The sequence below is a fragment of the Globicephala melas genome, chromosome 14, assembly GCF_963455315.2.
Source record: "Globicephala melas chromosome 14, mGloMel1.2, whole genome shotgun sequence".
NCBI classification, from domain to species: Eukaryota; Metazoa; Chordata; class Mammalia; order Artiodactyla; family Delphinidae; genus Globicephala; species Globicephala melas.
In genome coordinates, this window is record NC_083327.1 from 80,447,450 (window position 1) to 80,460,408 (window position 12,959).

A 12,959-nucleotide genomic window follows, 5' to 3' on the forward strand; every position below is an offset into this window, starting at 1 on the left:
ATTTTTTTATTGTGGGCAGAGTGAATGTTCTTACAGCACAGCCTCAGTATCAGCTGAAAGAGGCCTTGGGATGTTTGGCCGCATGGCTCCTTGCAAATCCCAGTGCCCTGCACCCTCTGCAGTCCAGCGTTCCTGTAGCAACTTTTGGTACCAAACTGGTGCTGAGTTGTGAATAATATCAGGGCCCGGTTACGTAGGATGGTTGATTCGTTCTTTCAGTAGGTATGATTGAGTGTCCGCGATCCACCGGTAAGTGCTTACTGAGTGTCTGCTCAGGCCAGGCACCGGGCTCCACGCAGGAGAGAGCAGTGGGCGTGGGGAGGACGTGGGGCAGGGGTGCACAGTACACCGTGGCCCCTCATGGCTCGCACAGCCTGGTGGAGACAGATAGTTTATAGATGCATAAGTATGAACCTTCCCCGGCCAGTGTTGTGAGGGAGAAGTACACTGTGCTCTGAGGGTACGATAGGGGGCTTTTTGCCTGAGCTTGGGGGTTAGCGTGCAGTCAGGTGAGCTTCCATGGGGGAAGATAAGCAGCACTTCACCTGGAGAAGGTGGGTGAGCAGGTCAAGTTGCTCCAGGCAGGAAGGGTGTTGGGAAGCCGGTGGGCTTAAGGAAGAGTAGGAGGCTGATGTCGGGGGCGGGGGGGGGGGGGAATGGGGAGGAGAGGAGGCTGGAGGCTGGACCAGCCGGTCCCAGAGGGCCCTAGTGTCCCCTGAGGCTCAAGTCCTGCGTCCACCCACACTGAGCGCCCTGATAGACAGGCTGGGAGCAGCAGCTGCCTCTGCCCCGTGGTTCGTGCGTCCTGCGGAGGGAGTGGGCCGGCTGGAAAGCAGGGCGTGTGCTTCCTGCTACAGAGGCTTCCTCCGACCCCCCAACAGCTGCTGAACTTTTACAGCCCGGGCAGCGTGCCACAATGTAAGGACGCTCATTTTTCCCCGCGTTTCCCCTAACGCAGGGCGTCTCCGATGGGCTCACTGGGGTGTCCACGTGTTTATTCCACGGAGGCTGCGTCTCCCCACCCTCTGCACAGTCCTCAGGGCTTCTCAGGACCCCCTTCAGAGTCCTCGTAAGAGACGCAGAAGTCGGTCCAGCCCAGGAGAAGACAGGATGTAAAAACTGGCTTTGGTTCTTTATAACTGGATCTTCTTTTCTGACAAGTTTAAGTGGGCATTGCCCACCTTATTCACCCAACTCAGCCCTGAATCACTTTCTGGAATCTTCATATTGTAAGTCCATACCTAAAGTACAGAGATTTGTCACCATGGAGGCTGTTGAAAAGAAGGCGCCAGAAGCTTGTAGAAGAAGGCAAGGCATGGATTGCTTTTGTTACTTGGGTGAGACAGAGACTCTTCAGGGTATGAAATGTACATTTTAGTCTGTAGAAAAAGTCTTATGTGGTTTTCGAAAATAGGAATTTTACTCCTTTCATAATCCCATGTTGTTTTTCAGCTCAGCATATTTAAACTTATTTTGACATATTAGGCGAGTTCAAGTGGAAATACATCTTTAGAACTGGGCCATGTGGGCTTTGCGGAGCACTGGAATTATTGTGTGGACAGGAGGGTAGATTTGGAGAATACGTAGGTTTCAGTGGTAAAACAAAATGGATACAACCAAGAAATCGGAATAGTCTCTCAGGCAATTGGTCATCCCTCTGCCATCTCCTCAAATGCACAGGGTGTTTCCCTCTGTGGGTCTGGGGAAGAGGTAGCAGCGTGGCTCCAGGGATGGCTTGAGAAATATTCAACAGAAAGGTCCCCTGTAGCCTCTGAATATCAGTGTCACTCTCTAGGTTTCGATTTCCTTTTTTTTTTTTTTTTTTTGCGGTACGCGGGCCTCTCGGGGCACGAACCCGCGTCCCCTGCATCGGCAGGCAGACTCTCAACCACTGCGCCACCAGGGAAGCCCTCCTATTTTTTTAAGGAAAAAAAAGTATCTGTAAAGTTGGACTGTTATCATTGATGTATGCCCAACCCACTGCTTGAACTGCTAGCAAAGTCTGCCTTTAACTCCACGACCGCTAAGTTAAAAGTACGCACAACTGAGAAAACACGGAATGCTGAGTGAATTGAGATTTGGGAATTCCTATGTTCTTAATTGTGCATATCTTTTTTATTTAAAAAAATGACATTTAAAAAAGGATTCTGTCCTAAATGAGATGTGAATATACTTTCTTGGAAAGCTTAAAAGAAGACTTGATTTTACCGAATGGGCTTTTCTTTGCTCTCTGTTTAATCAAACCCCAAGTCAAATATCTCTGTGTAACTGTGAGACCAGAGGCTCCCTTGGGGTTCTCAGAAGCTCAGAAACTCAGGAGGCTTGGTGCCAGGGCAGAGGTGCCGCGGACACATGCCTTTGCTCTCTAAATGTAAATAATTCTCCTTTTAAAAATTTAGGGTGTCTTAATTAATGCATGTGATCTGTGTGTCTGACAATCAAATACAGGATTTTGTAACATTGAAGTGTAGCTTCTGCTAGCTGGAAACCAAGACTCCTTCTGAACTCTCTGAAGTGGTGGAGAGCTTCCCCGCACAGGGATTTTTTTACCCACCTTCTTTACCTGGAAGTGTTGATAGTTAGGGGCTAAGAGAGCACAGATGACACCTGGAATCCCAGAGGGGAGGACAACACGGAGAGGAGCAGTAGGTAGAGTGGGTCTTAACTGTGTTGGTTTCCAGTATTTTCTCATCACCACTTTTGGTCCTAGAGCTCATCAGAGTCCAAAGTAAGATGCTCTGGGACTCCCAATCTACCTGCTTGTCATTCTCCCTCTAGATGAACAGGCTGAGTCAGACAGTGTGCTTTCTAGCACATTCTCTGTTCCAAGAAAAAGATTAATCCACAGCAAAGCGTCTCCAGGCCTTTTCCTCTTCCCCTTCCCGGACTTGCTTCTCTTTCCTCGAGGCACAGAAGCTGGAAACTCAGTGACTTTACGGCTCCAGAGCCAAGGATAGCACTTGTCCTGCACCCAGAACATTGTTGTCGTGTTAGTTCCCCCGAGGAGACCGGCCTCAGGACTGCTTAGCCTTCTCCCTGCCAGCAATGGGTTTGCATCATCACACTGTCAAACATCCTGCTTTTTCACACACAGTCCAGTGATGAGAATTAGGTTACAATTGGAATTCTGCTTGGTAAGCGTTTCACCACTCCATCTTCCCCCTCCAGTCAGTAGAACTCAAGACGGGACAAGAGGAGACCATTGCATCCAAGGACGGGCCTGTGTGGGGCAGTTTAACCCTTGATGCTCTAAATAACACACACAATCTAAGTGGCCTGTTTGCCCAGTATGCCCCTCTGTTCCCATTAGTCACATGTTGTTTTGAAAAGTTATTCGAAAATGAGAAAGTTTAGAAATAACATGAAGAAATAGCGGTGGTGTACGCATCTGTGAAAAATAGGACTCAAACCCTGCCACAGAGGAGGTGCTGAATAGTTTGGGTGTTTGTCTCATTACACAAAAATTAAACAAGGTTCTCTTTCAAAAAATGTTTTCTTCCAATTTCAGGTATTATTTTAAAGTTCAAGCCAAAAATCCTCACGGCTATGGACCTATCAGCCCTTCGGTCTCATTTGTCACAGAATCAGGTATGGGTGACTTCATGTCCTCGTTTTTTTCCTTTTCTTAAAAACAAATAGTCTGAAATCATGTCTACAATAGAATAAAAACTGAAGAAGTGAAATCCTCTTCTCTTTAATCAGTTCATATTGGATGTCATTTTATAAGATAAACATGATTTTCTTATGCTAAGCTAAAAGTTGGATAATAAAATTTAAACTAATCTTCATTGGAAGTGCCTGGGAAGTGAAAAGGTCAAGTTCCAATGAAAAGGGCAGGGGGGAAATCTAGTTTTCAACCGTGTGGGAAAGATAAGTTTGAATCTATCTGTAGAGATTTAGTTACAGAGATAAATTCCTTTTGTTCTTTTAATTGCAAACAGCTGAAGAGCATAAATGTCATGTGACCTGAGGGGACGTTGCTTCTTTCAATTAGTCACATCTCTAAGTTGCTTCCTTTACTAGGAGACGAAAATGTCTCTACTTAACATGGAGGGTCTAATTAAAATACTGTCCATCTTGCAAGCAATATCACTCAGAGGATGTCCCTACTTTGGGATGCTGGTGTGCAGAGCTCTCAAGCCCTTCAGTGAAATGTCCCCGTGGTCATGGTCTGAGGCAGTACACACAGAGCTGGCCCATGGTGGCAGGTGCCGGGTTGACAGCCTTTCTGTATAGGAAGCCAGGCTGGAGAGTTGGTACCCATGGTCCCAAGACAGGCACTTACAGAAGCCCAGCTGGGTCGGCTCCACACTAACGTGGCTGTCGCTTCCATTTGGTTAGATTATTTCCTAAGAGCAGGAGAGTAAAACAAGCATTTACACTTACAGCTAATGGTATGTCACTTTATTTTATAGACAGCAGATGATGTCAGAATGAATGGTCTGTACAAAGGGGCAGCCCAAAGCAGATCTGGGGGGACGAAAATGTTCTGTGTGTGATCGTGGTGGAGTTCCATGAGCCTATACGTGTGGTAAAAATTCATAGGATGTGTACCCTAAAAAAGTAATTTTACTCTGTGATAATTAAAAAAAAAAAGGATGGCCCATGTTTACCTGGCCTGTATTTTATAAAAATGAACTTCGTCTAAAGCAGAATTCCTTATAATGTAGTTTCATATTAAGTGGCACTATTTGGGCTAAGATATAGACATGTTTTAAAACAGCTATATTGAGGTAGAAATGGCGTACAGTAAACCGTTCATTCTCAAGATGTACAGCTGAGGAAGTTTTGGGGTATGTTTATACCCTTGGAGCCATCCCGGCAGTCATGCTGGTGCACAGCTCCATCACCCCGACAGTTTCTTCCTGCTGCTGTACAATCCAGCCCTCCCTTCCCTGCCCGTGTGCCCATCCTCTCCCCTCTTCTCAGGCAACCACTCATGGGCCTTCTGTCACTGTGGATTCATTTGCGTCTTCTAGAATTTTGTATCAACAGAATCATACAGTGTGAGTTCTTTCGTCTGGCTTCTTTCATGTAGCATCCTTTTGAGATCCATCCATGTTGTCATATTTATAAGTAGTTCATTCTTTTTTATTACTTAGCAGTGTTCCATTGTATGTGCCACAGTTTGTATCTATTCACCTGTTAATAGACATTGGATTGTTCCTACTTTTGGACTATTACAAATAAATCTGCCATGAGCATTCATGTACAAGTATTTTTAAGGACATATGCTTTCATTTCTCTTGAGTAAATACGCAAGAGTAGAATGGATGGATTGCATAGTAGGTGTGTGTTTTTACTTTTTTAAGAAACCGCTGAACTGTTTCTCCAAGATGGACACATTTTAAAACATAAATGAGTATTGAATTATTTTGTGGTACCCAATGTCAAAATATTATCGTCAAGGACCCACACCATCTATATAAATAACAAGACAATATAAATAGAAAAGAGTATTTCTTGAAAGGAAATGCCTAGAAAGTAAAAACTAAGGGAATGTCTTGGCATCTGTCAAATGAATCTTATACTTTCTTTATCTATTCTAGCTTGGGTAGTTCTTTTAATTACAAAAAAAAAAAAAACATTTCAACAGTTGCATGGCTGTGTGATGTAATAGTGAAGTCAATTATTTCTTTTTCCTTCTACAGATAATCCTTTGCTTGTTGTGAGGCCACCAGGTAAGTTTCTCTTCTTGATAAACTTGACATTCTAGTAATCAAGTTGAATATTGAATATGAGATTGTTATGGTTACAAGTAGACGCGCTGAACCGCTTTTGTATTTTCGTAATTTTCTGACAACTTCTATGGTTTCTTTGCACCCATCATCCTAATCTAGGGAAAAGCATGTTCTGGAAATTTTTAAATAGGGCCGTAGCAGCCAATATCTATAAAAACCATTATGGGTGGCCGGTATCTATGAAAATAGATAACTTTATTTTCATAACCCCTTTGAATATTTTAAATTGCTGAAAAGATAGCAAAATGCATTAAGTGTATGACAAAATTTTACTTTGTTTTTCAAATAAACCAAGAAAGACCTATTGCTTAAGTTCAAGACTGGTCTTATGAGTGACAAGAACAGGAGGTGCCCGTGCTGAGGGATTTTGGGGGTGGGGAAGTAGGGTGACGTGCCCTGCAAGGTCAAATTTGCCATTATAGCTTATGTTCCTTAGCTTAAATTAGGCTTTTTCTTACTCTGAGAATCCTTTATAGAAATGCAAACACGTTAACTGCATTCAGGTACAAGGAACTCCCCAGTTGTACTTCAGTACAAAGAAAGAAGAGAAAAGACAGACAGAGAGAGAGAGAGACCACCAGGAGGTGGGAAAACTGCTCAGAAAAGCCCTGAGAGAAGGGGAAGTCCCAGTGAATAAATCAAATTCTCCGGTATTTTGTGCAAGAATAAACACTGTGAAACGCCATGACTTAGAAGGTGTGCTGTGTGTCGTCCAGGTGGTGAGCCCATCTGGATCCCATTTGCTTTCAAACACGACCCTGGCTACACGGACTGCCACGGCCGACAGTATGTGAAGCGGACGTGGTACAGAAAGTTTGTGGGAGTCGTTCTTTGTAATTCACTGCGGTATAAGATCTACCTCAGTGATAACCTGAAAGGTAGGTCTTTAGGGATGCTGTGCTATGGGAAGGTGTGGAAAGCTTTTAGTTTATTAGATGCTAACTTGACATAGCAGGTGCATCAGAATGCATTTGAGGTATGGACCCATCACATCTCAGTCTGGCTCAAGTGCAAGCCAGTTTTGCAGGCTCTATTCTGGAGTGACTAGTATTTACATTGGTACCCAGGAATATATGTATATATTTTAAATCTACTACTTTTTAGGAATGAAATCCAAAATTCTCTTAGAAACTTAAAGGCCGTTTTTCTTTGTTGTTAATCCCATAACGTTAACAATGAAGAAAAACGGCCTTTAATTTTCTTTAAGGTATGAGTGTAAGCTGGAAGTATTGAGGAGAAGTACCCCCTACGATTTTTGCCATTGGAACAACTTTACAGGGAAACAATGTGGATGGTGAAACATATATGAGGTGCACTATTTGTTCTGTGTCCAAAAATTACACTGTTTTCATCATGGTAGGGGATTAAAACAAAGAATAACATAAGTATTTACTTTGAATACTAACATTTCAAAGTACCATTTCTCCCCCGCTGGTTTTAACTCACCCACTTACCCAAAATTGTTTCGTATTTCAAAATTTGCACAACTTTTAATTTTTCTAGTACATACATTTAAAAAGAAAGAAAACTTGCCCTCAGCTGGTTTATATTTTGTCAGACGTCAGTTTTCTTGTTGTTTTGTTTCTTGCTGCTGCTCATCATTTCTAGATAATGTCAAAATCTCCCCAACCATCCCCCACCCTTGCAATTTCTCCGTGTACATGCCTCTCCCTACAACCAGTCTGTTCGTTTCTTGCTGCTGTTTTTTCCCTCTTGCACACTGTCCTTTTGCTCCGGGAGAGGCTACACAGCCATGTCTGGTATCCCAAGGTTGAGAGAAACACCTTTGCCCTACTGTGCAGCTCTGGTTCAGGACCAAGGACAGCGCCTCATGCTACAGACACACCCCCTACTTCTAGTTATGTACGAAAATAATTTCTTCTATTTTTTCTAGATATTCATGCTTTTCATAATTATTTCATGATACATTCTCTGCCTATCAGAGTTTCCTCCTTGTTTTTAAACCAAAGAGTAGAAAGGTCTCCCATCTACGGGCTGAAAATGCCTATAATATTAGTAGTTTCCATTTAATGAACACTTGCTAAGTATTTAGCACACACGAGCCTGCTGAATCCTTATAACACTTTGAAACCGGTGCCATTATCACCATCTTTCAAACATGGAAAGTGCGACACACAGAGCTGAAGTCATGTGCCCACTTCAAAGCTTGTGCAAATCCTTCAGCCAGCGCGGCGGTTCTGGAGCAGTCAGTGACTCATCGCCTTCCTTTACGCAGATACATTCTACAGCATTGGGGACAGTTGGGGAAGAGGTGAAGACCATTGTCAATTTGTGGATTCACACCTGGATGGAAGAACGGGGCCTCAGTCCTACATAGAAGCCCTCCCTACCACTCAAGGTAATGTGAACCAAGGCCCAGTGTAATATACTGGGGGGTGGAGAGGAGGGCTGACATAAGGAGAAAATTCACTGTAGCTCTGCATTTGGTTTACCATTTGAAGGTGGGTATTAGCAGAATTTTGGAGCATAAAAATAAGGAAGAAACAAAATACTCCTACCACATGCTGGGTTTAGGGTGAGCCTTGGAGAGGTAGGGACACAAAGGAATATTAGACCTTACCCCTACCCTCAGGAAACATGGTCAGTAACTGGGAAGGGAGGATAAATATGTGAAAGGTAACTAAGAGCAAGCAACTTAAAGTACAAATAATGACAAGAGTTAAGTCACATAATTGTCCCATTGTCAGGTAATTGTGCAGATTATAGTTACTCTCTGAGTTCAAAGGGTGGGGGCTGGGCTTCCCTGGTGGCGCAGTGGTTGAGAGTCCGCCTGCCGATGCAGGGGACACGGGTTCGTGCCCCGGTCCAGGAAGATCCCACATGCCGCGGAGCAACTGGGCCCGTGAGCCATGGCCACTGAGCCTGCGCGTCCGGAGCCTGTGCTCCGCAACGGGAGAGGCCACAACAGTGAGAGGCCTGCGTACCGTAAAAAAAAAAAAAAAAAAGGGCGGGGCTGCCGCTTGAGGCTTCCAGGGAAGGCTTTCAGAAGAGGCAGAGTCTGAGCTGAGTCATAAAAATACATGCAAAGATTAGAGGGCCTTCCAGGTGGAGAATGCCATGAACAAGAGTCCAGGGAAAGAAAAAATAAACAAATACAAACCAACCATGATATGCTTCAGGAGATCATGTATCAGCTATTTCATGATGGCATTGCAAGGTGAAAGTAAGTGTATTAATCTCAAAGTTAACAACATGTAATACATTACTAACTGCCCCAAGCCCCCAAATAAACAAACAGAACAACTGAATGAAGTCCAGCAGTTTAGTGACCTGGCATTTTTTTAAGATATAAGATGCTCTGATCTTTAACATTTTTTAGTTTGGAAAAAAATACCATAGGTGGTACAAAGATTACCCATTTTCAAAAAATTAAGATACATTAAAATACACAAAACAGTAAAACAAGTATGTTAGGCAGGGTTCTCCAGAGAAACAGAACCAACGGGAGATGGAGAGAGGTAAAGAGACAGAGGTGGAGAGAGGGAAAGAGAGAGACAGAACAAGATATATGTTAAGGAACTGGCTCTATGATTGTGGAGGCTGGCAAGTCCAAAGGCTACAGGGTGGGCCAGCAAGCCTGCTAGAGACCCCGGGAAGAGCCAATGCTGCAGTTAGTCCGAAGGCAGGCTTCTGGCAGAAGACCCCTCTCTTCAGGGAAAGTCAGTCCTTTCCTACTAGGGCCTTCAACTAATTGGGTGAGGCCCACCCACATTGTGGAGAGTAATCTGCTTTACTTAAAGTCTGCTGATTGAAATGTTAATCTCATCTAGAAAATAATTTCACAGAAACACCTAGAATAATATTTGACCAAATAGCTGGACGCCATGTCCTAGCCAAGTTGACACAGAAAATTAACAATCACAATAAACATACATAATATACCACATCTCCTAATTGTTTCAGGATCTTGCAGGGCCCCAGGGTTAGTATTAAATGCATCATTTGTATTTCACTGTGTTTCTGTGACTGTTGTCATGGTTTTGGCTCTGAACAGAGGTGCTTGTTCATCAGAAACTCACTGGCGGAATGGCAGGTAACCTTTCATCTTACAAGAGGACACAGGGCCAAAGGGGTGAGAGCGGTTGTTGAGTTGCCAACATTTTTTGAGGAGGTTGGAGCATCACTTCTTCTTGAAAGGAGAAGTGGTCAGAACTGCTACAGGATTCTTTCCTCTGAGAGGTTTACGTGAAAGATCTGAAAGTCTACCGCGGATTCCGAGAGGTAAATCTTGGAGGCCCACGGTTCTAGGCAAGTCAGGGGCCCCAGATTCTGTGGGAATCTTGGTTAAGGTTGCTTGCCCAGCTCAGGGCCTGCCCTACTGGGAGTGCTCCATTGTGATTGACTAAAATGATCCTCCTCTGTGGGGGGAGAGAGAGAGAGAGAGAGGTGTCACACATGTGGAGACTGGATTATCCCCACAAGTCATCCTTGGGATAAACCTCAGAGGGTGGGTGTTGTGACTCCACACAAAAATGGTCGTATTTATTTGGAAGTAACTTTTGTCACAAGAGCAACTTATCAGAAATCTTCTGTCCGAAAGGAGATTGTTAGGATGAGGCTTCTTCCAGTTGGTTCAGGTGCTTTTGATGCTACGATACAGACACCAATTCCAAGTGTGGGTTCTTTTCCCGCACCACCAGGCAATTCTCCAACACCAGCCGGTGCTCTACAGTTCAAATCTGTACTGAAACCATTTACCCAGAGATAGCATCAGATGCCACAGTTTCAGACCTCAGTCCTACAAGACTGCCCCCTTCATGCACCTTAGATGCCAATCACAAGTCCACCGTGTCACCTGTCCTTCTGATAAGGACAGGCTATAAATCAGAGGTTCCCGTGACCCCCTGTTTGGATTTGATTAACTTGCCAGAGGGGCTCACAAAACTCGGAGACATTTCACTTACTAAATTGCGGCTTATTATAAAAGGAGGGAACTTGGGAAGAGCCCGGCGGAGGAGATGCTTAGGGCAAGGTATGGGGAAGGGCAGGGAGCACCCACGCCCCTTCGAAGCACCACTCTGCCTGAATCTCCGTGTGCTCGCCAGCCTGCACGCTCTCCGAACCTGTCCTTTGGGGGTTTTCTGGAGGCTTCATTACATTGGCACAATTGACGAAATCATTGGCCAGTGGTGATTGAGCTCAATCTCCAGCCCCTCTCTCCTCCCTGGAAGTTGTGGGCGGGGCCGAAGGTTCCCGCCCACAATCACGCGGTTGGTTCCTCTGGCGACCAGCCCTCATCCTTAGATGCTTTCCGAAAGTCACGTCATTAGCATAAACTCCGGCGTGGTTGAACAGGGTTTACTGTGAACATAATGATGTTCCACACAGCTTTATAGCTCTTGTCACTCGGGAAATTCCAAGGGCTTCAGGCGCTCTGTGCCAACAATGGAGATGAAGACCTAATATACATTTTCTATTATAAATCACAATATTACTGATTATTCTTTCCCTTTCTTTCCTTTTACCTTCCAGGCTACTATCGCCAGTACCGCCAGGAGCCAGTCAGCTTTGGCAACATAGGTTTTGGAACCCCCTACTACTACGTGGGCTGGTATGAGTGTGGGGTTTCCATCCCAGGGAAGTGGTAACCACAGGACGGTCGTGCTGGCAGCTCGTCCTGCCCGGCCCCCTCGACTAACCTGCACTAGGGCCTGTGAGCAGGGAGAAGGGATGGTGTCCCAAGCTTCACTGTCCCCAGTGTCAGCAAGGCCACACGGTGGACACCGGACACTTCAGGCATCTTTGATCTGGAGCTCAGTCCTACTTCTTGGCCTGGACCACACACAGGATTCAATGTTGCTGTTAACTTTGCTTCTCCACATGTTTTGCTTATAATAGCTCATCCCAGAGACGGCAGACGTGCGCAGCTACCAGGACGCCTGGTGTGATTTTCATACTTTTTAGGCACAAAGTTCAGACACTTTGGTATCTCCAGGGATCAGCATACACACGCTGTGCTTGCTTTGTGGAACACCACCCATGTTCTTTTTTCTCACTGGACCCCTCCAAAAGTAGCTAAATTTAAGCTTTGGATCCCTTTCTATGCAGTAGAACTGAATTACTAAAAATGCCACCAAAGGAAATGTAGCCTACTTAAGGTTTATTCTATGGACTTAACCCACCACTAGACCAATTGTGTCAAATCTTACTTGTAAATTCTCAATTTTGATATATATATATATATGTATATATGCATATACATATCCACACTTGTCTGCAAAGACTGATTAAAATTGCTAAGTTTGTACTTGTTCACTAGATAAATGTGTGTGGGACTTTTTGGAGCAGAGGTGCTGTATATTAACATCTTTTTAGAAGGGTCCAGAGAACAGGTACTCTGTATAACACGGCAAGAACGGCAAGGCACGTGTTCTTCCTGTGAGCGCTGCTGAGCTGTGGAAATGACTGGGATGCAGCGATGCTAGCTGTGAGCCGGTGGCAAACTGCGTGATTGCCACCTTCCATCCTCGTGTGAGAAATGGACTGGTGGTCTCTGTGTGGACACATCCAGTCAGTTTCCAGATTAAGATTTTAGGTCCCAGATGATTTTGAAATCCAGTTTAAAAAGACTTCTTTTGCCTTTCCCGCCTAGCTCAGTATCTACTCCTTGAAATAGAAGCATCTTAGCCCTCTCAGCTGCACCACGAGAGGGTTTATTTAATGACACTTTAATTCTTCTTAAAACATCGTGTCCTTTCCACGTGAGTGGCACCTCCGCGTCCTCAGGCAGCTCTGGGGAACGGAGGGTTTGTCTTTCCTAAGTTTCAGGGTAGAAGAACCAGTAGTGGGAACGAGCCAGAGGCAGACACACTTCTGGGGCCCGGGGGCTGTACCACTACGTAAATGATGTAATGGCAGAAAGTGTTCCACCTACTGGAATCAGTCATTTTCGGTGCCAGCAGCGTGTTGAGGTGAAGCCTGATGTGTCCGGTAGGTTTGGAGATAAAACAGGAAACAAGTCACTGCGGGATTTTTGTGATGGGGCAGCGGGAGCTGACATCTTCCCCAGTGGCCACAGTTCCTTCTTCTACGGTAAACGACAGTGAAGAAAATGCAGGCGTTCTGACAGTCTGGGAAAATACTAGAATAGGAATCTTCTGGGTTTCTGGGGCTCTTGTACATAAAAGGGGAATTGTTTTAAAGGGTGTCTAAAAAACACCTCTTTTCCACACTAACATTCAGACATGCTTCACAATA

The 12,959-nt window shown here is 44.7% G+C and overlaps 1 protein-coding gene across 4 annotated transcripts in view; it reads left to right on the plus strand.

Annotated features, from left to right (window-relative positions):
• FNDC1 (fibronectin type III domain containing 1) overlaps window positions 1-11,982 on the plus strand; it is a 114,195-nt gene extending 102,213 nt beyond the window's left edge. For all 4 annotated transcript variants that reach the window (XM_060283911.1, XM_060283912.1, XM_030853027.2 and 1 more), the window contains 5 exons: window positions 3,509-3,588; window positions 5,652-5,681; window positions 6,458-6,619; window positions 7,978-8,100; window positions 11,235-11,982. In XM_060283911.1, the coding sequence (XP_060139894.1) occupies window positions 3,509-3,588; window positions 5,652-5,681; window positions 6,458-6,619; window positions 7,978-8,100; window positions 11,235-11,350 (511 nt within the window). In that variant the 3' untranslated portion in view covers window positions 11,351-11,982. The remainder of the gene's footprint in view (window positions 1-3,508; window positions 3,589-5,651; window positions 5,682-6,457; window positions 6,620-7,977; window positions 8,101-11,234) is intronic.
• The last annotated feature ends 977 nt before the right edge of the window (window positions 11,983-12,959 follow it).